This window comes from Falco biarmicus, chromosome 6, assembly GCF_023638135.1.
Source record: "Falco biarmicus isolate bFalBia1 chromosome 6, bFalBia1.pri, whole genome shotgun sequence".
Taxonomy (NCBI): domain Eukaryota; kingdom Metazoa; phylum Chordata; class Aves; order Falconiformes; family Falconidae; genus Falco; species Falco biarmicus.
The window spans coordinates 55,480,539-55,508,364 of NC_079293.1; the positions used below are offsets into that span (position 1 = coordinate 55,480,539).

The window sequence follows — 27,826 nt, forward strand, 5'->3', positions numbered from 1 at the left end:
GAACTTTAGTTTGAAAATTGGGATGATACGATCAGTAGCAACTGACCTTGGAATAGTCAAATCCCAGACTTTACAAAGGGTACGTTCGTTCACTCTTGTATAAAATGTAATTTGAGGATTTATCTGCATGAGATGTACATGCAGTTAGTCTAGAACACATGATATTCTACTCAGTTTTGTCTACAGGTATTTTCTTAACTCTCATTCTCAGTGTAAAATAATTGAATGAGTAAGCTACGTCAACCTGGTTTCGTCATAGGGTTTAGTGCAACTGAAGATCAGCCTTTTACCTGCAATTTAAATGTTCACAGTTATGGATGAATATCAGAGATGTCAATGTATAAACCCTCTGTTTTGGCAAACCTAATTACTTGCTTTTGTTGTTTTTGTAATGAAAGGTTATGAAACTGAGCTATAAACCTGGTTATCTTTCTCTTCACACAAATTCTGAAACTATTTTTGGGATATAACCTGGTTTTAGTGTGGATGTAATTAATTCTCTTCCTAACAGAAATTAGGTTTGTATGCTGTGCAGAATAGTTTAAATCCAAGGCAATGTTATGTCAATTAAATCTATTTCTAGTCTGCAGCACAATTAGTATTTTTATTGCAAAAAAATACTTCCACATTGCATATCCTGTGTTGTTTGTCTTATAAGACATGGAGAGGATTTGGATATTCTGAGGGCAGAATAGACTGCTATAGGGTTTTTTGTGCATTCTCACCTGATAAAGGATACATTTAACTGGTTTTGTTCTTGAAATTAGCTGTAAATTGTGTTACTGTCTTTTGTCAAGAGAATTCTTATTTAGCCAGAGAGATTCTAGAAACTCATCCCTATATCCAAGATATGACTAATCTGATCTAATTTAGGTTTACTGTGTCCACCTAAAGTAAATGCACTTCTTTTTTGAAGGAACCAGCACTTTCAGGAGGTGAGTGAGTGCATTCTGAAACAGGTGCCTGAGAGGGAAACCAAACCAAACGTCCTTTTCCTTCCATTGGCTCTGAAGGGTGTCAGTGGTGTCATGCATATAATTAAATCTCAGCAGTCTAGGGCTGAAAGGAGTTAATGGTTATGGTGCTAGAAAAGTTGTTTTCTTTTTAGAAAGGAATGAGTATCTGAAGGACTGAGGACAGAAGACATTAACTATTGAGGGGTTTGAGGGAAATCATCTGTAATTCTATGGAAGTGCATTAGAACAGATGAAATTGTACAATAGGTAAGGTAGCAGGTGATAAATCTTGGGCTGTAAGTTTAAACCTTTATTCTTATTCATGCTGAAGACTGTTCTCAGTATCCTTATGTTAATGGGCATCCACTCATTCAGATTGGGGAATTCAGAAACAGCCAAATCCAATACTAGCCTAGTCTTTGAGGCATATTTAGCTAGCAATTAAAGTAGTTCTAGGAATGTCATGTAGTTGAAATGGAGTTTTTTACATTCTTGGTTCTGTGGGATATTCTGCAACACAGCCTAAACTGCTCAGGAAAGAGGATGATACAGAAGAATAGTTATATGGTTAAATAGGTATATTTTCCAATTACACAGTAGACAAAAATATGATAAATACACAAATATAGTTCTGTGAGAATTTTACAGCACAGCGTTCTAAAATATTTGAGCAATCCAAAGTTTGTATTTAAAGTGCTAAGGAAGGTTAGAATTAATTTATGAAAAAGCTTGCATTTTGAATGTACAGTTCTGGCTGTCTGATATTAATGCTAACAAAATTATGCTCAGGCATCAAAATATGGGGGTCACTTTATGTAAATAACCATATATCTGTAAAGGCTGTAGCTAATTTTGGTCTAAACTAATCACACTAAAGTTGAGCTTGTACTTGGTGAAGAGAGCTAAGTACCTGTGACAAGGGAAGAGTTATCCTGCAGGACTGCTTCTGTATGTCTACTAATTATGAGGAATGATTTTACAGTTTGGAGATGCCTGAGTTTGTGAGCTGAATCTTGTCAGTCCAGCCAGGACTGTCTATAGTCTGCTTTTTATGCATTTTTGAAAATGTGGACTGGATATAGATCTTCCTTATTTCTTTGATTTTCCTGACAATAATTTAAGAAAAATTATAGAAGCAATTTTCTTAATTTTATGGGGCTCTTTTACATCTACCTGTGACTAGTGTAACTGTCCTTGTCACACAGTGCCATAAAAATCCTAGCTAAGACACAAAAGATCTCATGAGTGAAAGCCAGAAAAAGCAGTTACTGGAAAAAAAACCCTCACTGATTTCCCAGTTTAAATGGGATGAATCATGTTAATTGTATGCTGTTAGCTGGTTGGCTACATTGCATTCTTTTTTTCTAAGAATGTGCTTAAAGTTTCCACAAAAGCATTTTTGAGGTAACAAGCTGGCTAGAAAAAATTTTGACATTTCTGTAGCCCATATTATTAAGCATCGAAACAGAGAGCCTTATCAGGGACAGAATGTTAAATATAATTTTAAATATCAGATTTACTGGGTTTTTTTTGTCTTGACCACCAGTTTAAAGCACCAGTAATAGTGTGCATTATTGTGTGAAGACAGTTATGTTTGTATGCCTCTGTTATGCAGCTATAAACAGTATGCTGCAGCGAGAAGTATATAGACTGTGCACACTGTAATATACCTGCTAGTCGACATTCAGGGGATAAATGTACTTTCAGTAATTGGGCAAAATATAAGGTCACCAACTGTCCAGAAAATACTTAGTGAAGTCAACTGCAACATTCTTTCAATAGATTAGCTATGGAATTAGTATGAGGAGACATGTGAAATTTTTCACAGTTGATACGTTTGGAGTATTTTTGCTCTTTTTAGGTTTTTATAGAGAATATAGGGTTTTTTCCTTTTTTTTTTTTTTTTTTTTTTTTTTTCACATGCTGTCTTGGTCTTCTGGCTACAGTGCTTTCTGAAAGCTAACTGTAGAAATGCTGACAAGAAGGAGAAAGGAATTCATCTGTGACTAGTTTAACTGCAGTTTTAGATGAGGAAAAATTGCTTCATACCAGGAAAAATCGCATACTTCCAGGAAAACTTGAAGACTGATTTATTTTTGGTTTACCTGTGTGGAAGGACACATACTTCATCCATTTCTCCCCGTTCCACAACCCTGGTAACATAACCACTCTCCCTGAACACAGTTTGCCTAGATATTTTGACCCAATTGCTTCTCATCATCAGTTTGGCTTACTCATTATCAGCAGCTTTTCATTAAATGATGCTAATTCCCTGGGAGATAAATGGTAGAAGTGGGCTTATCTATTCCAGCTTTAATTCTGTTTGTCATGCTATATATATTAATTAGTGTTAGACATTTTTTAAAGGTATTTTAGGCTTTTCATTTAAGGAGTCCTGCCTTATTTTATAAGCAAAGTTATTGTTCTGTTCTAGCAAATAATTGATAACTGGGAACACAAAGGTACACTAAAACTCTGAGCTCTCAAAAGGAAACAGTGACTTAGCAGCCAGGTGAAGAATGAGGTTCACACTTAAGCAGAACTTGAAGTGCTCCAATGAATAGTCATGTCTGAAAACCTGAATTAATTTTGAAATGTTGAAAGACATTAGAAATTTTTACACAAAGCACCCCTTCACCTTTAATAGCTGTGAAATTTTAAAACAGGATTTTTTTTAAGAAAATAACCCTAAAAAAGAAGTCAGTTTTCTAGCATTATGCTGAAAACAGCATTTCAGTCTTTTTTGTTGTTAAAATACAAGTTTTTCAAAGTATGAGTTATCTGTGTATGACAGAGATTTAAAATTGTTTACGTTCCAAAATTCTTCATTAATAAGCTTTATAAAATGATTACCTTTTTTTACCGAATATTTTTTCTGCTAGGTCTTTCACCAAAATATTATTTGCCTTAGGAGAATAGGGTCAAGAGACAGACATAAATGGCTACTGAATTGTTTTGATATTTTTATTTTTGTCTTTCTTCATAATTTCTAACAGATCTGCATTGTAGTGTTTATGTTTGGCAAGATATGATAAAGCTCAACTGCATTTACTTTCAAGCAGCATGCAAAACCAAGTATTAAATTCTTTTTCTAGACTTCTGTTTTGGGATTTTCTATTACATATGTATGTTTGCAATGTACTTAATAAAATCTGTTTGAATTAGGCAAGTTCTACATTTTGTCAAGTTATTAAATTTAAAACTAGAACTATGACTAAAGGCAACACTTTATGCTCTGTCAAATTATTAATCTGGTTTCCAGCATGCTTTTGCTCAAAAAAATGCATGTGGTCTTAACAATTCTAACATATAGGAATTTAAAATACCATTGATATTAGAGTTGCTAAAGATATTGTTTCTCAAAATAATATTTTAAAGGAGGAATGGCTAATATTTTTTTGTCTTACATGCATTCTGTATGAATATGAGTAATTGGCATATTATCTTTCTGTTGTATGCAATGCAGACCTCATTTTGACATCTCACATTCATAGCAATACGGTCTCTCAAACTTGGAGGAGTTGGAAATAAACACAAGTGCAAATGTCTTTGAACACAGACTATCTTAAAAGTGTTAATATATTTGGTAGTTTTCAAATATATTTGGTAGTTTTCAAATTAGATGTCTTCTGATACTTAAGTTACTCACTGTAAAACGTTCTGTAGAAATAATTTTACATGCTGGTCTTTCACTGTATGTATATATAAGTTACCACCTGATAATGAAAATAATGTATGCTTTTTAGTAATGTACTGAAAAAAAAAAAAAGGGAAAAAACCTTCTTGTTTTCAGTGATCTAAGATTTATATGACTGCATGACATTTCATTTTTAGTAAGGTTCTTCCTTTGCTTGCCTCAACTTGTTTGAGGTTAACAACTGGACATTTCCCACATTTAGGTTTACCTTGGATATTCACCTTTAATGTGAAGTTTTATCCACCTGATCCTTCACAGTTGACTGAAGACATCACGAGGTATGCATAGTTCCTTATTTTAAACTTGAAAATTACTGTTAGTTTAATTTGAAGAGCATGTAAAAATTCTTCTTCAGTTCCTGGATGCTGTAACGTTTGGCTGTTACTGTAGACACTATAGATGTTCTTACATCCAGTGCTTTTTGGAACAAGGTCGAAAACGCAAAGTGAAAACTTAAGGAAGAAACCTGAGAAAGAAAGTAATGATAAGTGGGGATATGATTTGGGTAGGAAGTAAGATGCAAATGATTATATTTCAAAGGAGACAGTGCTTTATTTTAGGGCTACTGATTTATTATATAGCAAATGAGGATGTGAGGGTATTGATATTAAGAGCAAAACTCTAGGGCTCCAAGGTACTCAGCAATAAGCTAGGCTAAGTTGGTGAAAATGTAGTTTTATACATGTGCATACCATAAAACATAATAAAGCCTGAACATAATTCTCTTCCAAAGTTCTTAGAAAATACATGGAATGCATTGGATATTAGGAACCTAAAAGGTAGCATTGCAAGACTAACATAGTAGATGGAGTATGGGGAATTAATACTCATTTCTTCAGGAGTTACGGAAAACCTAAACACTTATTTTTGGTTTGGAGTTGGCTGACTCTGCTGAGGCAGGATATATGTTGCTTCATGTCATATCAGGTCGGTCTTCTGCACAAAATAAGACAGCTACACAAGTGTGTAGCCGATATATTACTACAAATAATCTAAGACATTTATTCTGTAGTGTATTTAAGAGAAGCTGTCTGTGTTTTCTTTGAAAATTTTCAGTGAGTTGATTGGCTTTTCAATTGTGTGTTCAACTGATAAAGCATTTTTATGGTTATAGCTTAAAGCTAAATTCCTTAAAATTTAAGCTTCACTTGTAAAACTTTTTTTAAAATTTACATTAAAAATCTGTGCTAGGGTAGGATGTCTACTGATTGTTAACATTAAATTTGGTAGAAGGCTGTATGCAGTACCTGAAATATTAAATTCTACATACACAATCTAAGGAAGGCAATTATGAGTTCAATAGTAAACTAAATTTCTTTTGTTTATTACATGACTTAATTAGCTCAGTAACTGCAAGAAATGTAAAAGTTAGAATTTTAAACCCAAAAGGAAATGTCAAAGGAAGTGCATGAGCTTTTATTTGTAAACCTTAGATACCTGCAGGCTACAATATGAAATGAAGTAGTTCCTGAGTCAGCTTTTGTCACAAACTAGATACAGTTTTTCATTCATTTATATTGGAAATCAGAATTTTTCCTGCTCTTTACATTATTTATGGAAGCAAAATCAACTCTTAAAAATGGAAGTGGAATTTACTGTGTGACAATAATGCTCTAATAATGTAAGATGTTAACAAATTATTAATACATTGATTTATTTTAGAGTGTGATTATATGATTATATACATCTCGATAAATTCTGCCATATCTCTTATAAACTTGCCATTGGTAATAGTTTCTCTGTTGTTATTTTTGTTTGATTGTTCGGCTTTTTCCCCTTTCCGTTGTCTTGCAGATATTTCTTGTGCCTACAGCTTCGTCAGGATATTGCTTCTGGTCGACTACCATGTTCTTTTGTGACTCACGCCCTCCTTGGTTCATATACCCTCCAGGCTGAGCTGGGTGATCATGACCCAGAGGAGCACCGCAGTGATTATATCAGTGAATTCCAATTTGCACCCAATCAAACTCAAGAAATGGAAGAGAAAGTAGCTGAGCTACACAAAACACACAGGTGTGTCTAAATACAGTAGGATTAAATAAAATCATCATGCTTTGTCACATTTATGTCAATTCTTTTAAGATGAGGTGTCAAACTGCTAAGCTGAAGTTACTATTACTTCGGAAATCTTTTGCTATGCAACTAGAACCTCTTACTTCCATGTGTTTAAAAAATTCAATTTGAAAATTGTAGTTTCACTAAGATTTCAGAAGAGAACTTTTGGAGAAAATATTTGTATCTAAGCATATGAATTAGTTTAAGCAACATACAGCTAGAATATTTTGAAAGAGTGGAGGTGGAAATCTCTACTAAAAGCATATAATATGCTCTGAAAAAACACTTTCCCTTTAGGGCAAAAATATTGTTGATACCTTACAAACTGAGCTTTTTCTGTGTCTGAATTCCAGGATTCCACTCAGTTTTGATACTCAGTTCTTTTGTCAATAAACTCAAGGCTTATTCAATGGTTTTAGGGGCTTGACTCCAGCACAGGCGGATTCCCAGTTCCTAGAAAATGCTAAGAGACTCTCCATGTATGGAGTGGATTTACATCATGCCAAGGTATTGGGGATTGGTTTGGTTTTCCTTTTGTTTTAAGCATAACCAAAATTATAGACATGCTTAGTATTGAAGAACACAGCATATATGTGTTTTATTGTAAAAGTCATGCCCTCAGTTCTTAGGTATAAGCCTTTTATCTCTTGGTCACGATAATTACTCAGTTTACAGCTCTAACATCCTTAGAATTTACTTTAAATCTAAGTTTATTTAAAGCATAGACATACATGCAGCTTGGAAATAATGCTTTATTCATAAAAATGGCTAAATGTTTTTTTAAATGACAGATTTTTGATGCCAAGAAAATGTGGGGCCATAAAGTAAAGCCTAAAAGAACATGTTATTGTTAATAACATGAGAGTTAAAAATTGAACGGTGTGGGGGTCTTGGGGGAGGGTGGGTTTTGGTGCTTTTTAAACTCCTCTGGATAGATCAAATCAGATTTGCATTTCTAGTGGGCTGCTTTTAGTTAAAAAACCCAACAAATCACCTAACCAACCCCTCCCACAGCTTGCACAAATCCAGTCTCAAATCAATAGGAAAATCAATGCATTGTAAGCATATCAGTCCTATATTTTAAAAAGTTAACTAAGTCTTTCAAGTACTGGAGAAGCATTGTTTAGTTCTGTTTCATATGGAAACAATGTACGCTTGTTTTTGCAGTTTTCCATAAACTTTTGCCTGTGTTCTGTTAGAACATGAAAGAAATATACCGAAATTTTTATTCACATATATTAACTATGTATCATTTGTTACTTTTTCAATACAATACAGCATGGCAGTTCACTTAGTCTGTAGTGTTTTAAGGAAGTTAGGGTTTTTTAGTGTTATTGGAGCTTTCTTTTGCTGCACTAAAGTAACTGCAAGCATTAGAACTGCTACTGTTTGACAAGCTCTGCTTGCAGCCTGTTATTTATGCCAGTGAAGCAACTTTTAATGACAGTGTGGGAATTTGATGTAGTTATTTATTGTTAGGGAGGGCATGTGATTCTACTGTACTATATAGTGGTACAGTGTATCAAAGCCTTGTCAGTAAGTGATTAATTTTGTAGCCTGTAAAACTTGCATCAATTGCTGTCAGTGGAACAGAATGCTCAGAAACCCAGCCCACCAGCACTCTTGAAATGTTATGTTGACATTTCCAGCCAGCTTTCCATTACTTCCTATATCTTTATTGGAATAGTAGGAGACTGTAAAAGATCACCAACTTGTTGAGACTTTCACCAACTGTTTTAAGTTGGAAAGGCCTGTTTTAAAATTTTCTTCTTTTAATATTGAAATTAATGGTAGCACACCCACCATACCTTTCCTTACTTGTAAGTTGTTGACTTCTTCAATATTCTGGCAATAGGGACTAATTTCCCAGAACTGTGGCATATGCAATGGCATATGAGTGCCAAAACTATTACAAATAGTCCAAGGCCTTTCCTATAAAATCAATATACTTGGCCATTTCTGCTTTAAGAATCTTATTATCAGGGTCTTGTAGGTTTGAATATGAGAAAGGTCTCAGCTGCATTATTCCCCCAAGGTACGCTAGCGATAATTACTTGTTTGGAATGTTATTAAACTGATTTTTATGAAATTATCTCACACATGATAGGATTCTGAAGGTGTGGATATCATGCTGGGTGTATGTGCTAATGGACTGCTCATTTACAAAGATAGACTCCGGATCAACCGCTTTGCTTGGCCAAAAATTCTGAAGATTTCCTATAAGCGAAGTAATTTCTACATCAAAGTCAGGCCGGCAGAAGTGAGTAGCACCTTGCTGTCTTTGTTTCTTTTGTGAAATCATTTCTATCCAGTAACATGAAAACACCATCGTTTTTTTCCCCATATGTCCTCACAGGCTTATCCTAGATTTAAGTAGCACTTAAGAGCATTTTGTTTTCCTCTTCAGATTTTACTGATTGTATTAAACACTCCTCTTGATCAGTACATGCAAACCAAGAAGAAAATCTATTTTCTTTTGTTAATAGATGCCATCTTTTTTTTTTTCTTCACAGGGAAAGCTAGTTATACTGGCCATGTTCTTAACTGTCTATAGAGACTTGCAGTTCTGGGAGAGAGCCAGCTTCTCTTCCTCTTTGAGTGTAATTGTTCACTAAATGTGCCATGCATCTAGTTTATGGCTGTTGCCAAAGGCTTGATTTGCCCTGTAGAACATTATAACTCTTTCTGTTAGCTGCTCTGAAAATAATGGATTCAACTTTCTTGCTTGATGCCAATATAAGTTTGTGGGAGTTTCTGAAGGGGTGTGGTGTGTGTGTGTACATTTTGAACACATTGTAACTGGAAATTTAACAAAAACCAAAATGTCAAAATTGTAATGCTTTTTTAGATTACACTGAAAAATGTTTAAGGTAGCTTTTACTGTGTAGATAAATAAAACAAAAGAGAAGTCTAAATACCAGTAGCGCAATACCAACATTGTGGTTTTGTAAGTTTTGGAACACACGTGTATTGTTCTTGCAGGTGTTGATGGTGCATAGACGTAATATTTTTGCTAAGAAACTATTATATAGTGAAACAGATCAGGTAAGCTTAACACTGCAGTATGGATATCAGACTATTATTAAATCCAAGGAAAGTGTGCAGCACAACTTGCAGTACAATTACTTCATGCAGTTTAAAAATAAATACTTCGGGCAGCTAGTCAGAAAATCAGCAAGGAACACTACAGTATTATTGGATTTCTCAAAAGAGCCATTAATATAGATAGGAAGTGATACTATGGTTATTGCCCATCATCACTAGCCTGACAAGTAGGATTTTATTAAAAGGCTGGAAATTCTGATTTTTTTAATATTTTTTTAAAAATCTTATGAAGTCATACGAGAGGAGAATTACAGCTTGTTACAGTAATAGTACTATCTAAACTGCTTGCTAGTTAATAGCCAGCTTAATGAAATGGGTTAATTTGTGGATTCTTTCCAGCTGGAACAGTTTGAGAGCACTATTGGGTTCAAACTGCCAAACCATCGGGCTGCTAAAAGGTTATGGAAGGTTTGTGTGGAGCACCATACTTTCTTCAGGTAAATGATAATTCTGCGCTTCTTCCACTTTGCCAGGTATGCTCATATCTTTCTTTTAAAGGATATGAGGAAAGTAAAGAAGATTTCAGCCCTTTTTTGCCCCTAATTTCTCAGTCCACTAATACCTCTTAGAAGACACCCTAACAATCATTGAGCCCAAATTACTAGTTCTGGGTCTCAAGTACAGTTAACTGCTTTATTTAAACTTTCATAGTTTACAGCTGATTTTTTCCTTATTTATCAACTGGGCTGAGTTTACAGTCATTCTTTAAAAATCAGAGAATCACTTTAAAAACAGGCTACTATTTGTTTACATAATAATCTGTAACTTTCTCTGCATTTTTTCCCCAGCAACTGACAAACATAAAATTCTGAATTGGTCATTGAACCTATGGTCTTTTTGTAAATGAGCACTTTAACGATAGGCCACAGAGTTATTTCGCTTTCTGCTTCCTCCACTGAAAAGGAGTTTCTGCTATTATAAAAATCAAGTGAAGATTTTTCAAACTCCATGAGGGAGTCCCTCTGCCCCATGCAGTCTGAAAGTCACAGATTTAAGTCAAATCTCTTATGCATTGAATAGGCGTTGAATCAAAGTTTCTTGCTTCAAATGAGCTCAGTAACTAGGATATGTAGAAGGTAAGCTTTCTCCTTCAGTAACCTGTGTTTTATTTTTAAAAATCAGTTGTGTTCTAAGGTAGATGCAATCCTGTAGCTGAATGTACTTGCTAGACTGAGACCCTCAGAGAACTTGAGGACCATGAGACCTAAGCAGTTCATTACTGGAACTGTCTTATTGGATGCTTTTCAGTATTCAGATTTTCATTTAATGTAGAATATTTTTGAATGCAATGTTAGAATTTGTGCTGAGATCGGCAGTCACTCTCAAAATGTTTCATTGAGAAGCACATATTTTTAAAAATCTGATCAAAGATTATTTTTTTTTCATTTTTGATAGAATTCATTAGACAAATTTACTAAAATATATCATCCACCATTCTATTCCTCTCTAAAATGTAAAGTCTGCTCTGGGGGGTGATGTCCGTTACCAGAAACAGCATGCAGTTCCGTCTGCAATGAGAGGTTTATCAACATTCTTCAAATAAATTATGAAGTGATTTGCTTTGCTGGGAAACTGTATTTCCTAATATTATAGTAATAAAATGGACCCGAATAGTGAAAAAACAAACCTTATGGAAGTCAAAAATCCTAAACTGAGAAACTACAATGTGCAAATATGAAAGCTTTCAGGAGCATTAATGCATATTAGATAATCTTACTGCAAAAATTCTGACCTAATAAAAATAATTGGATTTTATTCCACTCAGAAGTGGCTTTTCCTAACCAGGAATGGTATTATAATGAGTATTATGTAACAAATACTTGAACTATACTGTAAATTCCACGTACTCCACTGATGTCATCAGACAGAAAATCCTTAGAACCTCTTATCCTGATTTAAAAACAGTAAAATAAGTCCAGCTCTATTTTTTTCCAAAGATAAAAAGCAGAAAAGCAATGCTACAGTCCAAAAGACTGTACTCTTTCAAAGAATGTGTAAAGCTTGTGTATGATACCACAGTAAATAGTATTCAGTCTAGGTGTACGTTTTTAGTTTCCAGACCCCTTAGCATGCCCTATATAACATTGTAAGATTCCTTGTGTTGTCTCTTGCAATGTTTGTTTTTCTCAAATTGTAACATGAAGATCCATCTTCTTACAACGTATGGGAAATTGAGCCAGTATATGAAGTTATTTATAAAAACTTGTATGAGCTATATTGAAAATGACAACCAAGAGGCATTAGATTCGCTTGTATCAGCTCAACCTTATAGGATTCCAGTACCATTTCCGAAGAGCAACAATCTACTTTAAGAAATACAGTCAGATTATATCTACATTAATCTTTTGAGGTAAACTTAGTCTGCAACTCTGGATGTTAACCAATGGCTGCAGAAAACTGCTTACAATTCTGCTTTATGATGTTTTATTTGAAATTTTAATGATTGAATCAGCATCTCCCCAGAATGTTTTAAAATGGTAAAAGCATAATCTTCAGTTATTTTGTGTAATTAAGCTTGTAATACAAAAAAATCCATTCAAATGCCCTTAATCAGGAAGTAATTAGTTCTCTTGTTTTTTCCACATTAAAAGATTAAAAGTTTGTCTCAGCAGGTTGGAAGATAAAAATGGCAGTTAATGCTGTAGCCTTGCCAAGACTGGAAAATAAACAGGAAGAACCTTGGAAAAACCCTCTTAGCCTTCTTCCTCTTAGTGCATAATGCACTCTCTCTTGGAAATAAATGTGGAGAAATAAATTGTCACAAAGATTGCATAAGGCTGTTTTATAGAAGCAATGGAAGTGAAGCTCCAGATACTTGTGATTTTATTGCATAAGCGTCCTTAGCACAGAAGGGTGAATTAGTCTGTCTTGAATTTTATTTTCTTTAAAAATATGTTGCAACAGATTAAGATTCAGGTGTGTGCTTATGCCTCTTAGGCATGCAGGATTGGATCCTCCTGGCTAGTGCTCTGTCAAAGCCATAAACATCCTCTGTTAGTGAAAATGGTAACTTTCTATCTAGCTGTATTGGGTTTGCAGGCAAGGTTTTGGTAAGTGGAGGGCTATAGAGGTGGCTTCTGTGAGAAGCTTCCCGCACATCCAATAGAGCCAATGGCAGCCAGCTCCAAGACAGACCCACCACTGACCAAGGCCAAGCCCATCAGTGACAGTGGTAGCACCTCTGGGATAATGTATTTAAGAAGGGAAAGGAGTTCTGTGCAACAACAGCCGGCGAGAGGAGTTGAGACTATGTGAGAGCAACAGTTCTGCAGACATCAAGGTCAGTGAAGAAGGAGGGACAGGAGATGCTCCAGGCACCGGTGAAGAGATGCCCTTGCAGCCTGTGGTGAAGGCCATGGTGAGGCAGGCTGTGCCCCTCAGCCCATGGAGGGTAACGCTGGAGCAGATAGCCACCTGCAGCCTGTGGAGGATCCCATGCTGGAGCAGATGGATGCCCAAAGGAGGCTGTGACTCCATGGGAAGTCCAGGCTGTAGCAGGCTCCTGGAAGGAGCTGTGAACTTGTAAACAGAGGATCCCATGCTGGAGCATGTTTGGTGGCAGGACTTGTGACTCCACGGGGGACCCACGCTGGAGCAGTTGCTGAAGAACCGTAGCCTGTGAGAAGGACTCACATTGGAGAAGTTCATGGAAGACTGTCTCACATGAGAGGGACCCCATGCTGGAGCAGGGGAAGAGTGTGAGGAGGCCTCCCACAGAGAAGAAAGGAGTGGCAGAAATGTGTGATGAACTGACCACAAACCCCCATTCCATGTCCCCCATTGCTGCTCCATGGGAGGCAGTAGGGAATTCAAGAGAGAAGTTGAGTTCAAGAAGAAGGGAGGGGTGGGGGGGAATGTGTTTTTAGGTTTTGGGTTTAGGTATCATTATCCTACTCTGATTTGATTGCTAATAAATTATTTTTTTCCCCACGTTGAGTCTGTTTTGCCCATGATGGGTAATTGGTGAATGATCTCTCCCTGTCCCTCAACCCACGAGCTTTTCATTATATTTTCTTCTCTGCCCTGTCCAGCTGAGGGGAGTGATAGAATAGCTTTGGTGGGCACCTGGCATCCAGCCAAGGTCAACCCACCACATTAGCTCACCATTCTTTTTGCTAAGTATCTGAAAATTCTTCAGTTTTGCTGAAATATCTTTAGAATGACTGTCAGTTTTCAGAACCCACCACTGGGTACTGCCTTAATGTATGTTGGTTTGGATTCCACTGACACAGATATTCCCTGTGTAAATGCTTCAGAAGAGGAAAACAAAGTCAGCATACTCTTAAGTCTCGCTTGCCTATGTGTGCCATCCTAAGTACAAAGGGCACAGTAGTTGCTGCTTCTGCGGGAAAGAAACCGGTGTTCGGTGGGTTTCTCTTTGAAGATCTACAAATCAAAAAGCTATGTTTGGAATAGCCTGATGGGTTTTACTTGGAGGGAGAGTAGGCCATGGAGACTGGTATGCTGGATGTGCGTGTATTTGCAGCGCTACGTTGATCCAGGAAGTAACATCAAAGACCTTTCTAGAGAAGCAGAGACTGGGAAGAGTTCCTGCAGTGATGACTGTTTATCCTATCAGCGAGTATGGCACTGGAACAAACAGTACCCTCAGTAATTAAGCTGGTGGCTCAAGAAGTCCTCATTGAAGGAAATTCAGGGAGGTATAGAAGATCTGTCTCTTTAAACTCATGTGATACCAAAAAACTGGGGAAACAAAGCAGAATCCCTCATAGCAAATTCTACCACATTGTTCCTTAGACTTTCTGACATTGATGCCAACACTGAGGTACAAATGTACATACCCAGCACAGAACCGAGCATTAATAGTACTCGTAACTGAATCTCTTTATCCTTGTCATGATATGTTTTTTTCTCCTCCTTATATCCAGCAAACATAAACTCATATAAATCTATAAATGACTGTAAAGAAACTTGAGTCTGAATCTAGCTTGTTAAACTTGTCACTGTTGGGTCACAACTCTCCAGCTATCTCAGTCTTTTTTTCATTTCATACATCCTTCTGCGCCGTTTTGAGATGCCATTCCCTAACTTTGAAGAATGGCAGCTGCTGTATTGGTACCTCAGAATATAGGAGAAACAGTGGAAGTGGGAGATATATAATTTCTACTACAAGTAACATTCTAAGGAGGGAGATGTGGGAGGTATTCTACCTGGACTTATAACGGCCTCAGCTTTCTACAAAAAATAAAATTTAACCAAAGTAGCACCAAAATATAAGGATCACACATGCTTAATCATGCTGTGGAAAATGTGATGGTTATCAGCATCGCTTCAACTCCAACTGCAAATAATAAACAATATGCATTGTTTTAGAAGTTCTGAGAGCTTATGGTAGAATACTTTTTTGGAGTGCACAAATCACGCATGGTGAACTGAAGTTGAAATATAATAAGTAGCTTTAAAGTACCTCATTAAATATATAAAATATTTATTTTTAACTGACTTCCCTCATATTTACTTTTTAGGCTTGTATCACCAGAACAGCCTCCAAAAGCAAAGTTTCTAACCTTGGGTTCCAAGTTCCGCTACAGTGGACGTACGCAAGCACAGACACGACAAGCTAGCAACCTCATAGACAGACCAGCTCCGTACTTTGAACGCACTTCAAGCAAACGTGTTTCCAGAAGCCTTGATGGAGGTATGAAGTTTAACTTATTTCTTCAGTGTAATGATTACATTATGTGTTGTCACTCTGATCCAACAAACATTCAAAAATGTTGACATTATGAATGGCAGAATGTCAACTGACAAATTTTTTTAATTTCAGTTTCTGACGTGTAATGTAAGGAGTAGCCACTTTAGTTACTTGTCGAATTTAAGTGACCTAAACAGTAAGTTAAGTCACTGTCTAAATTGTATGACACTGCTGTGATTATATGGAGGTTTCTGTATTGAACATGTAGCATCTGTGTTGACTAGTGATACCTGTTTTACAGTATAGGCATGTGCTATATGCTGTTGATTAGAATTGTTTGGTCAGCAAACCAAAAAAAAAAAATAATTGGGCTCTGGGTTTGCCTGGTTGTGTCTCTGTACAACAGAAAAGGCAGAACAAGTTGTTTCTTCTAGTGCATCATCTGCAGAATACAGGTGTGTATGCATGTGTGTTCAGGCCCAAACTTTCACTCTTAAAGAACCATTACATTCAAAATTTTGAGCATGATAAAACATTGCTCTTGGGTTTTGTTTTTCTCCCTTAAACATCTTTGGTTTCCTCTCAAATGAAACCAGCAATTCCTGGCAGCATTTAAGGCATCTTGCAGGCTGAAATAGTTTTAAACTGTGTTCATTGAAAGTCAAACTTAATATTGCTCTTTCTTGAGGCAGTAGTCCCGATGTAGGTTCATACTGTGAGTGTACACTGGAAACCAGAAATTCTGTAGAGGGTGCGCTTGCACTCTGCATCTCCTTTGTGAACAGCGTGTCCAGTGCCATTGCTCCTCCCAAATACCTAGAGTTGTGTTCTCATCTTCGTAAAGGTACTCTTGCTCAACTCCCACCACACCCTTACTAGAGGGACTGCAGCATGCTGCAGGAACGAGCTGAAAAGAACCATATGAAATTCAACAAAAATAAATGCAAAGTCCTGCATCTGAGGAGGAGTAACACCATACACCAGTACATGCTGGGGGACCACCTGCAGTGAAAGCAGGCTTGCAGAAAAGGGTCTGGGGACTCCTGCTGAACATGCGCCAACAGTGTGCCCTTACAGCTAAGAAGGCCAACTGTATCCTGGGCTGTATGAGCAAGAGCATAACCAGCACATTAGGAGAAATTATTATTCCCCTCTATGCAGTACTCTGTGAAGACCATATCTGGAATACTGTGTCTTTGGGCTCCCCAGTATTAGATGGGCATTTGATATATTGCAGTGAGCCCCGTAAGGGCCACCAAGCTGACCAGAGGTCTGGGAGCCTATATAATATATGAGGAGAGGATGAGGGAACTGTGGTCCTTCAGCTTTATTTAAGAAGAAAAGGCTTGTAGTGAGATATTGCTGTCTACAGCTACCCAGAGAGGAGGGACGGAACAGACAGAGCCACACTTTTCTCAGAGATGCCCAGTGATAAGGCAATTGGGGAGTGCCTGCAAGTTGAGACACAGCAAAATTCAGTAGAAATAAGAAAACTTGTTGTTTGCTTGTTTTAAGTGTCCTTGGATATGTTCAAAACTAAACTAGACGGGTTCCTGAGCAGCCTGGTGTAATGGGACCTGCCTGAGCAAGGGGCTGGACTAGCTGACCTCCAGATGATCCTTCCAACCTAAATTGTTCTGTGATTTCTCAAAAGTGACTTGTAGAACTTGAGGGATGTATACCCAAGAAATGCTCTATTTGTCACCCAAGAAAGGATCAGAAGCTTAAGTTGCAAAAACTTACTACTTAGAGAGGCCCTGAAAGACTAACATCACAAATCCGGCATTTGCCATTAGCTGGCCTTGGCTTCTCAGCAGCTTAAGGGAGTCTCTGATGTGGAGCTGAGACTGTTTTCAGAAGAGGATATCCCTCAAAGGTACTCCAAGAAACATCTTCCTGTCAACTTTCTGCACCTTGGCTTTGTAAAGCAAAGTCATATGGAGGTACTACAGAAGACTACTATAATGAATATAAGTTTATATCAAAGTTGTGTTTATTAAAGCTGGCTAATTTAATGAATTCTCCTGTATTTCATTACTACTATTTTGACTGAGCCAGTCATCCTGATTTGAAAAAAAACATTAATTTAAGGCCTTTCACTCTCTTGTGCTTTGACTATATTCAAGTATACATATTCAGTATTTTCCCCCCTTACATTTTTTGCAAGCATTTAGGGAGGAAAAGTCTTACTTTCAGTGAGCTGTTGTTTCTGTAGTTTGGTAAGGTTTCAGAATAAAAATACTGTGACAGTTACATGCATAGCTATTTCTATACTGCATTAAAACAGCCCTCTGAAAACATTGAATTTCCACAGAACACTGTTGCCTACTTCTCTCTTTTGTTATGGTGACTTACGCAGTCACAAGAACAGTAGCTTCAATTTGTCTTCCAAGACTAATTAGAAAGTTAATAATTACATACCTACCTGATACTGTGAGGTTTCTTCCCTTGCATAGTAAGTGCATATTATATGGCAAGGGTACATAGCTGTTCATACCAATGCAATGAGAACCATAGACTTTTTGCAAAGCCAAGAAGCTGAAAAATATTGTATCACTCAGTAACTAGCCTGTATTGCTCATTGCTGACATCAACATAAATTCATTCTGTTAAAAAGTATTAATACGTTCTGACTTACCCCAATTAACCAAAATTACTTTGTTCTCGAATAGCTCCCATGGGTATCTCAGACCAAGGTCTTCTAAGAGACTTCCCTGCTACTGGAGGGCAGACTGCTGGAGATAAAATCATTGACATTGAAGCTGCTGGTCAGGCCAAGTTAAAAGAAGGTGGCAGAGAAGATGACGGAAGCCCAGTTAAAACTCCACAATTAGAATTGACTCAGGATGGAAAGGTATGGCTGACTTTCACACCACAATTATTTGTTCATGTGATGTGTGTCCATGTGTAGTTATTTAGTTCTTCTCACTTCTAAGCATCATACAGAACACCATAGTAAAATATTAAAGGAAAATTGTCAAGTGTTTTCTGTAGGTTTAAATTAATGTAAGTGTATGTAAGCAAAGGAGAATACTGAATGGCTTTGACCTAGGGTTTCTTCTTTTGATGTAAATTTAATTTGAATTCTCAGTAAGCTTGCATGAGTTCTTGGAAAAAAAGCTTAAAAGGGTAAATAATGTTTCATTAATTTCCTTAGTTTGTGTAGACTTTTAAAAAAATTGTTAGTATATGCACATTTGTGTACAATCTACAAAGCTGGGTCTATTATGACTGCGTTTAATTACCATAGTTAACAGTATTGTGTTAGTAGCATTTCCAGAATTATTTCATCCTTTAAAAACCTGTATGTTGACTGAGGTGTAGATTTCTGTGAAAACTTGAGTACTTTAGTCTGTTTCTGTTGCAAACAACCATTTACTTGTCTTGTTTGTTTGAGCTACTGGAGCAATAGGTCAAAAAAATAAATTTAGGTCTTGTGTGATTTGATGTTAAAATTTCCTTTCAAAGTGTCAGCTAAAAATTGCTGCTTTTCTCTCTTGGAGATATTTCTTTTTTGGGCAGTTGTCCAGAACTTTCTTTTGTATTTAAAGAGTTATTTTGTTTTCAAACATTTTTGCAAGTTAGCTATCCATTTGATTCCTAGGGGGACCACTGAGTTTCTCTGTGTGGTTCACATGTTCCGACTACATTCAAGTGCAGGAAGGGAAGAAATACCAACGGTTGCTTTTTTTGTTTGTTTGTTTGCTGGCAAGTTGAAATAATTTTGAATTAGCCTAGCAAAAAGGCACATACAGAGTTTCTTTATGGGAGAAAAATGGTAAAATTACTATGTTTTTACTTTGGGCTTGGTAAAATGGTGATATTCCTTTGTTTTCAAAGTGGCAGTCTCTTTCAATGCTTTAACCAAAAGAAGGGGGGAAAAAAGCAGTATTGTGGGAAGTCGTTCCAGGAAGCTGTTCAGTAAGGTTTTGTTATACATGCCAATTGTGTGAACAGCTTTCTATCCCCCCTAGCGCAGATACTTCTTTTCCTTTCTGGCTGTCTTTAAGCCTTAGAGGAAATGGTTATAAACCCAAGAATCAAAGTGCCAGCCTGTCTTTCGTGTACTGCACTGTCCCCTGACCTTTCTGCCAAAGCTTTGAATGTCTGTCTACTTCCATCTGTTGTGACTATTATGGTTCAAAAGTGCACAGTTCTTTACAGCCTGAGAACAAAACATTCGTAATGGGATCCTTTCATAATCCACAAAACTAAACAAGTTGGCTGCTTGTAAAACACAAGGGGATTTCTATTTTTATTTGGCATTTCTATTGCGTTAGTAGAGCTATCCCTGCTTCTAAGAAAAAAATTTCACTAACTAATAATTTCTCTTTTTTCCCTCTTCTTGTGCCTTCAAACTTGCATTTTGTTGTGCTTTCATTTTCCACTGTGCACAGAATTTTTTTCAGCTCACTCACATACACCCATCATCACTACCCATCCATTCTGTGTCATGCCATCTCACAGGCCTGTCACCCATCCCTGAGATGGACATGCTTTCAGATATTTCAGAGGAAGATCCCTTTGGGGAGCCCCTTCTTACCATCTCAGACATCTCAGAGTGCAATTCCATGAAAGAAACACCAGATCATAATAAAATAGCTTCACCGAATAGTATCTTTGAATCTATGAGACCCATAGCTAGTCGAGGCTCCCCTGCTGTGGAGGGAAAAGTCCATACAAATGACTACAAAAGCACTGAGTTTTGTGTCTCATTTGGCTTTATCAGATGCTTTTCTTTTAGTTTCCGTTCGCTGCTTGATTACAATGGTTATATTACTTTTCCTAGCCTTCCTGATGTTTGCATCTCTTTCCTGCCGCCTGGCCTTCAGCACTATATTCCTATTACCTCTCCTTCCTTCATCCCCTCTTTTCTCCTTATCTTTGTGCTGCTTCTGTCTGCTTTCCAGTCTATTCCTTTTTCACTCACATTTTCCCTTCCTCTTGCTCTGTCCCTCTGCTATCTGGAGCCTAAGGTGACTTCCTTTAGTGCTTCTAATGACAATGACCTGAATGACAAAGCAGAGGAAGAGGAGGTGTGTAATTTTGTTGCTTAAACATTGATACTTGCACATAGCTTCTATGCTTGTTCTCCCAGCGGCTTGCTCAATTTTGCACACTTCCTAGTATAGGAAAATGTGTATGTACGTGCCTGTAGACATATATAAATACACACACACACATATATATATCTGTATCTTTCTAACCTTTCTCATTTATGAAAAATTTCCATTGCAGTATTTTTAGTCAATAGATAGCTGGTGGTTTTTCTGCCTGAATTCCTACAGCATGCATAATTTCATTAGATTCCACAGATATGGAGCTGCAGGTAGAGGTTTTTTGTAGTTCAAAATGTTTACGAGCACATAAATCTGAATACTGAAAGTGCTGTGTAATAATAGATATATTATTACTTGATACTATTTACAAATTGTGCTACTTGCACTATCAGTTTTTGTTAAAATGCATGTCTCTTGTGTGCATTGACTGGAGTGCACATCTCCAAAGTTCCATTTAGATCTGAGAAGTAAAATTCCTAAAAGCTGAATTCAGAAAGCTGTGAATGCTTTAAAATCAGCTTTTTTGTTATTCCAGATGGTTCTGCTCTACAAGGCTGTGTGCAAAGCTGAGTCTGTCCAAGGCACTTTTTTTCGTTTGTAAACTACTTTGATTAATCTCTAGCAACAGTTAAGGTGGAGACTGATTTCATTCATTAGCTGGGATCGCAGGTTGTATCAGACTTTAATCACTGAAGTCTGAACATTCTTTGAAATGCACTGCTGAAATTCAGTACAGAAGCCTTAGTCATGCTAATACGTTGCTCTGATCATTTGGAGTGGTTGACAAAATGCCTTCTTTCCTTATGTCTGCTGTGTACGTTACAGCAATACCACTAGAAAAAGGTGGTTTATTTTGATCTTCAAAGGAAATATTAAACCAAATTTTATAGACTCAAAAAGGGGGAGGGCCTGTTCAATATTACATTTAACAAAGATTGTTAAACTGATAAAATCAATACAATGTACATATTAAAAACATGCTGAATATGACGTCATTAAAAACACCAATCTAAGTTTAAAATAATGAAAAACGTGACTTTAAAGAATTTCTCAATTTCTCTGTAACCTAATTCAGTCCATCATTTGTAACATAAAGTTGCAGAAAGTAGAACCCCAGATAACCGAGAAATGAATAAAAATGTGTTGTGTACCACATTATGTGTGCATTCACTCAGAATCCAAAATGCAACAGTATGTGCAGTAAGTAAACCCATCTTCAAATTTATGTACTTGCACAGTGTGGACTTCTAAATGCATCTTTTCCTGAGATTAGCAGTTGATATTTGTACCTGTGGAAACACTAGGAAGTGGTTAGCTTTTTAAAGAATGCTGTTCCTTTAAAGGCATTCAGTGCACTTGTAGGTAAGATAGGAAGATTAGCTATCATTTCCAACAGAGTGCATTGCAGTTTCAGGAAGATTATATTCACCTAAAAAGGGTGCAAATAACTCATCCCAAGACAGCAACATTATTCTTAAAATAGTTCAGACAGTTTGTAAATAAAGTATGTAGGTGTTTGACTTGAATCCTAGATTCTCCTACCAGAAGAACTCATGCATTAGATTCCATTTTCCCATCAACTTGTTGCAGAGTTCAAGGTGCTTACCATAGAAATTTCACATCATTTTTTTTTCTTTACTCATTCTTAAATTTTCATCTGGGAAAACACTGAAATGTACAGCAAGAAAGGGACACAGTGTGAAACTTCCATTTTTCATGCCACTTATGCCAATATTACTTCAGCCATTCTACAACAATGTAGGTGAAGGAAGACCAAAGTCGCTTAATAATTTCAACATCTGGGGCCGAAACAGTAAAGGTCTGTAAATATAGCAAGCTTTGCAGCATTTACAAAAAGATGAACCTCTCTTAGTATGTAAGTGTATGTCAACAGTGCCTTTTCTTGGTAATTTGCCGTGTGCTTACGTAGGTCGAATATGAAGAGGAGGAAGCACAGCAGAAGGTGCATGATTGTTTTTTTACAATTTAATCTGGCTGTAGCTGCCTGCCTTGTTAGCACCCTAAACTTGCTTTAGTTTAGTGGATTTAGTCTGAATAGTGGCTTTTCACCTTACCATTTTATTTCCTTTATTTAACTGCCTCATTGTAAGGGTGTTTTTTTATTTACTTGCTGGTACATTTTATGTTCGTTTTGATTTTTATTATTTTTTTTAATTTGTGTGTGTGTGTGTGGCTTAATTTCACAGACCAATTCCTTGAGAGTAGACGGGGAAAATATTTATGTCAGACATAGCAATTTAATGTTGGAGGTTTGTATATAATATAAGAAACACTTTCTCTTCTCACGGGCTGCCAGGCTGCATGGGATGGGAGGTCACTTGCAGGCTGTTACAGGCACAGTGCATGAAGTGCATGGGGGAAAAACAGCTTGAAAATGTTGCATGTTATCATTGTTTAAATTAAAACAAAACCCAAAACAAAACAAAAAAACCCACAGAACCACAAAAAAGATCCAAACAAACAAAACCAAAACTCCTCAGCCTGAACGTTGACTGTATATTTTGTATATTTTTGCTACATGTTTTCAAGGTGGCAATTGGGAATAATAGCCCTATTTAGATAAAGCAAACAGATGGGTCCAATTCATAATCCTAAATGGGATTTTTATATTTTGCTTATCAATATGTGCATCTTCTGTTGAGTAGGGTTTCTAGTTTTAGGCAGTTTAATCAATCTCTATTAAATACATTATCTGAAAAAATGGAGTTAGTAAGGCACAAGCAGTGGTAGAAAAGTTGGTAGGAAAAACTAATTCTGGTTCTGATGCTCGCTGATTTTGGGAGCTTTGAGAAATGTATGTGAGGATTGGGTTTTTAAAGGGAATGTTTAGACAATGCTTCTGAAATCTTTGATATTTTTTTTCTTTTCAAATGGAAGTAATTCTTGCTTCCTAAAGGTTGGTCTTCATTGAAGATGAGCAACAGAAACGAGCTTTGAACAGTATGTTAATGCATAATGCTTTGTCACTGAAGTAGAGGGGGTTTTTATTATAAAAATTTCCATATAGTCTGTTAATCTGGATTGTTTTATCAAAGACTGTCTGTATTTATAATCAATATCATTTAACTTGTGGTTAATAACGTAAGCTAGTAACTGAAGAAATTTTAAAAACCCTACTGCTATCTTTAAATTTTTTTTATTCATCCAGATGGGGCTATAAATAATTCCATTTGTCACAAAAACTGTCTTTCTAAAAATCATAGGTTTTGTTCAATAATAAGGTGATGTATGGCTCACATTAACCCAACTAATATGTTTTTTGGCTTTTTGCAGCTTTTGACCACTATTGAAACTTTGCTTGTGTATAACTTACTAAAGCACTGAAAGCGTGCATTGCGTAACTGTGCTTTGATCAAGTCCAAGAAACGTGCCTTATGTCAAGCCAAGACAGGTTTTAAAATTATAACATGATTGTTACGAGCTTCAGTTGTGTAATAGAATGCCTTTGGCATGAGGTTTTCCTTCACTTAGAAAAAACATACTTTAGGGGGACAAATTTAATGTCTCATTTGTTAGTCCTAGATTAAAAGTGAAGTACTGGTCCTGTGACAATATGAACCTACTGAGTTGCAGAGGGGATAGGTTCTTAGTGGTCAAAGTGCATGTGTGAATATTTGCAGAATTAGGAAATAGATGTACAGCACCGAACTATTACTGGGGCTGAACATGCAAGTGAAAAGAAATTAGAAACTAATGAGTTTGTATTGGGTTTAGATTTTTCATTACTGTCATTGACAGTCTTTGCATTGTGAGCACTGACTGGAAAAATCCTAACCAAAATGTTAAAGTACAACTTAAAAATGTTCTGTTACAAAGTACATAAAATCTTTGTACAAAACTCAGATGCTTTACCTGAATTCTTGTATCTGATTTACATTCTTTTGATAAAACTTGGTTAATAATAATGTCTAAATTTATACTGTTCCATTTTAATCTTCAGTCTTTTAATTCAGTACTAAAAATGGATCTGAAGTTTAAACTTGAATTTCACCATAATATACTGAAAAAAATATTCTTGTGTTAGAATGTACATAACCAACATAGGCTTTTCTCAAGACCTGACATACTGGAAGGAGGACAGATTATGAAAGCAGAGTGAAAACTGCTCTTCCCACCAAAGCCCAGCATTGTATTTAAAGGTTAATGAATTTCCAAGAGATCTAAGCAGATAGATTTTTGCCTGCTTACCGGAGCAGTTATGCAGAAATATAACTCCTGATCCTTATGCCTGTTCCTGTATCCAGTATAAAGTGAAAGACTAGCATGTAGTTAGTTATTTGATCCAAGGTGCTGCAGCTTAGCCTCAATGTGTCATCACAAGACCTCATTCAATATTCACTCTGAGGTGTCCTCGTTGGCACTTGCTTATGTAGGTGCAATTTAGAAAGAGCATCTCTTTAGTATTGGCATGCACAAAAAGTATCCCTAGCTGCATGCTGTCTGCTATCAGGTTCTTAAATGTAAAATTGATAGATACCGGGCTTTAAGGCTTTAAGTCTTGATTCTTCCAGTAAGTTTAAGCCTACGTGACAGACACAATGAGTAGTCTCTCTGAAGTTAAGCAGGTGTTAGTTGCTTGCATATTTGGCCCTGTAGTATTTTCTTCACAGAAATAAGTATTTTTCATGGAGCTTGTAGTATCAAGAAAGATGCAGGTTTATAATGCTTCTTGGGTTAGACTGTTCTTTCATTGCCTTCAGTAATGTTATGTTTGCTTTTATGCTAGCAAATTTTAGATGAAAGCAAGCAACTACTGGAAATTGTTACTGTTTCGTAGGGATAGTAGTTTCATGTTTGGATAAAAATAGCTCTCTCTTAAATAACTTTGCACAGCATTATTTTTCCTTTGCCTTAAAATATGGAAGAAACACTATATGAGTGGCCCTACATTACAAAATTAAAACCCAAAAATTCTTGGTTCTCTTATAGCCTTAAACTCTTTTATTTTAAGGCACCCCAAAGAAGAGTAGCCCTTCAGACACAAGGCACTTTCCTTGGTTTGGTTTCTTTTCTTTCCCTTTTTTTTTTTTTTTTTTCTAGTTAAGTTTGCTTTTGTTGTCGTGTTTTGTCCTCTTTGTTTTACGTTGTGGGTTGCTAGGACCTGGATAAGACCCAGGACGACTTACTGAAACACCAGGCTAGCATTAGTGAGCTCAAGCGCAATTTCATGGAATCCACACCTGAACCACGCCCAAATGAGTGGGAAAAGCGGCGTATCACACCTCTGTCCCTACAGACACAAGGGGTATGTCACTGCAGACACTTGTCTGCATGCGTTTCCATACAGCCCTGTATGTAATACAGTAAATACAGTTTGTCCTTTAGATTAACACTTTCTTTGGCTAATGTAGTATTCGTTGATACTAAGTATACATTAACTTTTCACCTTTTAACATTAGACCTGACTTTAAATGATGTGTGGAATTTTATTCTTCAACAAGAAAACTGAATTAGAATCATTAGAAAAAAATGGAGGTGATGGCAGTATTTTCCTGTGTGTTAAGGACAGCTTAAATTTCACTCTTGATTTACACAGATTGATGAAGATAGCTTTTCAGTGACAGCAGAACATGTCCCTCCTTTTCCCTCTCTTTAACTCTTCACGGACAGCTTGTGCATACACACACAGCCTGTGCGCTGTTTCAGAATGACCTTACGTGATCAGTTAATTTACACTGTTGACCTCTTCAGGATGTATTTAATATAGCTACAATTTACTCAATCTCCAAAAGTCTGTAATGTGAATTTGTCTACTTTTTCTGTATACCTCCTTCCTGACTGAACCTTAAAACAGCAGTTTGGAAAGCGATTTTCTACAAATATCATCCTGAATGCTTGTGGCAAAAAAGCTACCCAAATAAATTTCTCTTCCTGTTGTAAAAATTTTAGTTTTATGTGGAGGTATTTGCTACTTCTTTCATAGAGTAGAAGAGCAAATCAGTCTTCAAAAGCAATCAGTTTCTCTCCTATTGTTATCCTTTTCTTTCATCATTGTTCCTAACCTTCCCTCCTAAATGTATTCTTATCCTATCCCATTAAATTCTTAAGTGTTCTCTTCAGTCTCCAGAGAGGTGAACTTTTCAATTAAGTTTGCTTGATGCTACCAAATTATTTTTGTTAATAGGACATTATTTCAGCAAGATACTTAAGTAATCTGAACTGTGAATATGTGCATAGAGGTAATCTAGGCACTGACTGTATGGATCGCTTCTTTAATGACTATTTTGTTAATTTATGGTTACTGCCAAGAAATTATTCCTCCAATTTCTGAGTAGTACCTGTATATTTCTACACATGGTGGTATATGCGTAGGTGCAAATGTTGGTCAAATTTTCAAATGTTGACAACACATTGGTTCATTTAATAGCTATAAATATCTTTTTGGTCAAAAAAGACATTTATGGAAAAGTGTAACTTACCTTTTATTATGTGGTTGTGTGTATTTTCTGTGTTGATTTCTTTGTATTGAAGTTGAGGCCCCTCCAAGTTATTTTATCTCTGGGTTGGTTTTTTTTTTTCCTCATCTAGTATGTTCTGTCACTTTCAGATGGTTTGGGTTTATGTTTATGTATAGTATGTGTCTGTCTCATTGCTTGTTGATTTACACTGGTTTTATAAAATGAAAACCAAATAGAAAAAAGGAGACCACATTTTCCAAGTGAAAACGCTGCCTGGGAAGGAGAAGCAATGGACTACAATGCCATGGATTGCTGGAGCAAAACCAGAGGAAACCAATAAGGTGGCCGCCCTGAAACCTACTGCTTTTTTGCTGTATCTGCTGTGGGCTAGCTTGAGACTTCTTTCTTTTTCTTTTTTTTTTTTTTCCCTGATGGAAATAACTTCTTTTAAGGCAGTACTGAAGTGAAAAGGTTGAGTTGTAAAGCAGGATCTGTGTGTGTGTATATATATACACACACACATATATGAATGCCAGTAACATTTTGCTTAAACACCAAACTAGCTGTGAAGTTCTGAATGGCTATTATTTGAAAACCAGATTTTCACCAGAAAATTACTGTATCTGATGTGACTAGGATGACATCTAAACATATTATTTCCAGTCTATATGGAAATAATTTTCTGCAGTTATTTGACACTTAACACAAGAACTTTTGCTCTACATGTATGTAATTATTATTCAAGTCCGTAATGGTGAAGAAGCAGCATAATTTCAATGGCAGCCTGATTCTGAGTACCTCCATGCTTCTGTTCCTCAATTTTTATCCACCAAAAGAGAGGGGGTTTCTCCCCAGTAAGCTAGCTTAACATCTGTGCA

At 36.4% G+C, this 27,826-nt stretch overlaps 1 protein-coding gene across 21 annotated transcripts in view; it reads left to right on the top strand.

Moving 5' to 3' along the window:
• Positions 1–27,826, top strand: part of EPB41L2 (erythrocyte membrane protein band 4.1 like 2) — a 123,750-nt gene that overhangs the window by 78,927 nt on the left and 16,997 nt on the right. For 6 of the 21 annotated variants that reach the window (XM_056342723.1, XM_056342739.1, XM_056342729.1 and 3 more), the window contains exons 7-17: positions 4,856–4,931; positions 6,448–6,666; positions 7,128–7,215; positions 8,816–8,968; positions 9,691–9,753; positions 10,153–10,250; positions 15,300–15,472; positions 18,142–18,323; positions 22,737–22,799; positions 25,649–25,795; positions 27,185–27,289. In XM_056342723.1, coding sequence (XP_056198698.1) covers positions 4,856–4,931; positions 6,448–6,666; positions 7,128–7,215; positions 8,816–8,968; positions 9,691–9,753; positions 10,153–10,250; positions 15,300–15,472; positions 18,142–18,323; positions 22,737–22,799; positions 25,649–25,795; positions 27,185–27,289 — 1,367 coding nt within the window. The remainder of the gene's footprint in view (positions 1–4,855; positions 4,932–6,447; positions 6,667–7,127; positions 7,216–8,815; positions 8,969–9,690; positions 9,754–10,152; positions 10,251–15,299; positions 15,473–18,141; positions 18,324–22,736; positions 22,800–25,648; positions 25,796–27,184; positions 27,290–27,826) is intronic. The other 15 variants (XM_056342728.1, XM_056342732.1, XM_056342742.1 and 12 more) reach the window with 7 other exon arrangements.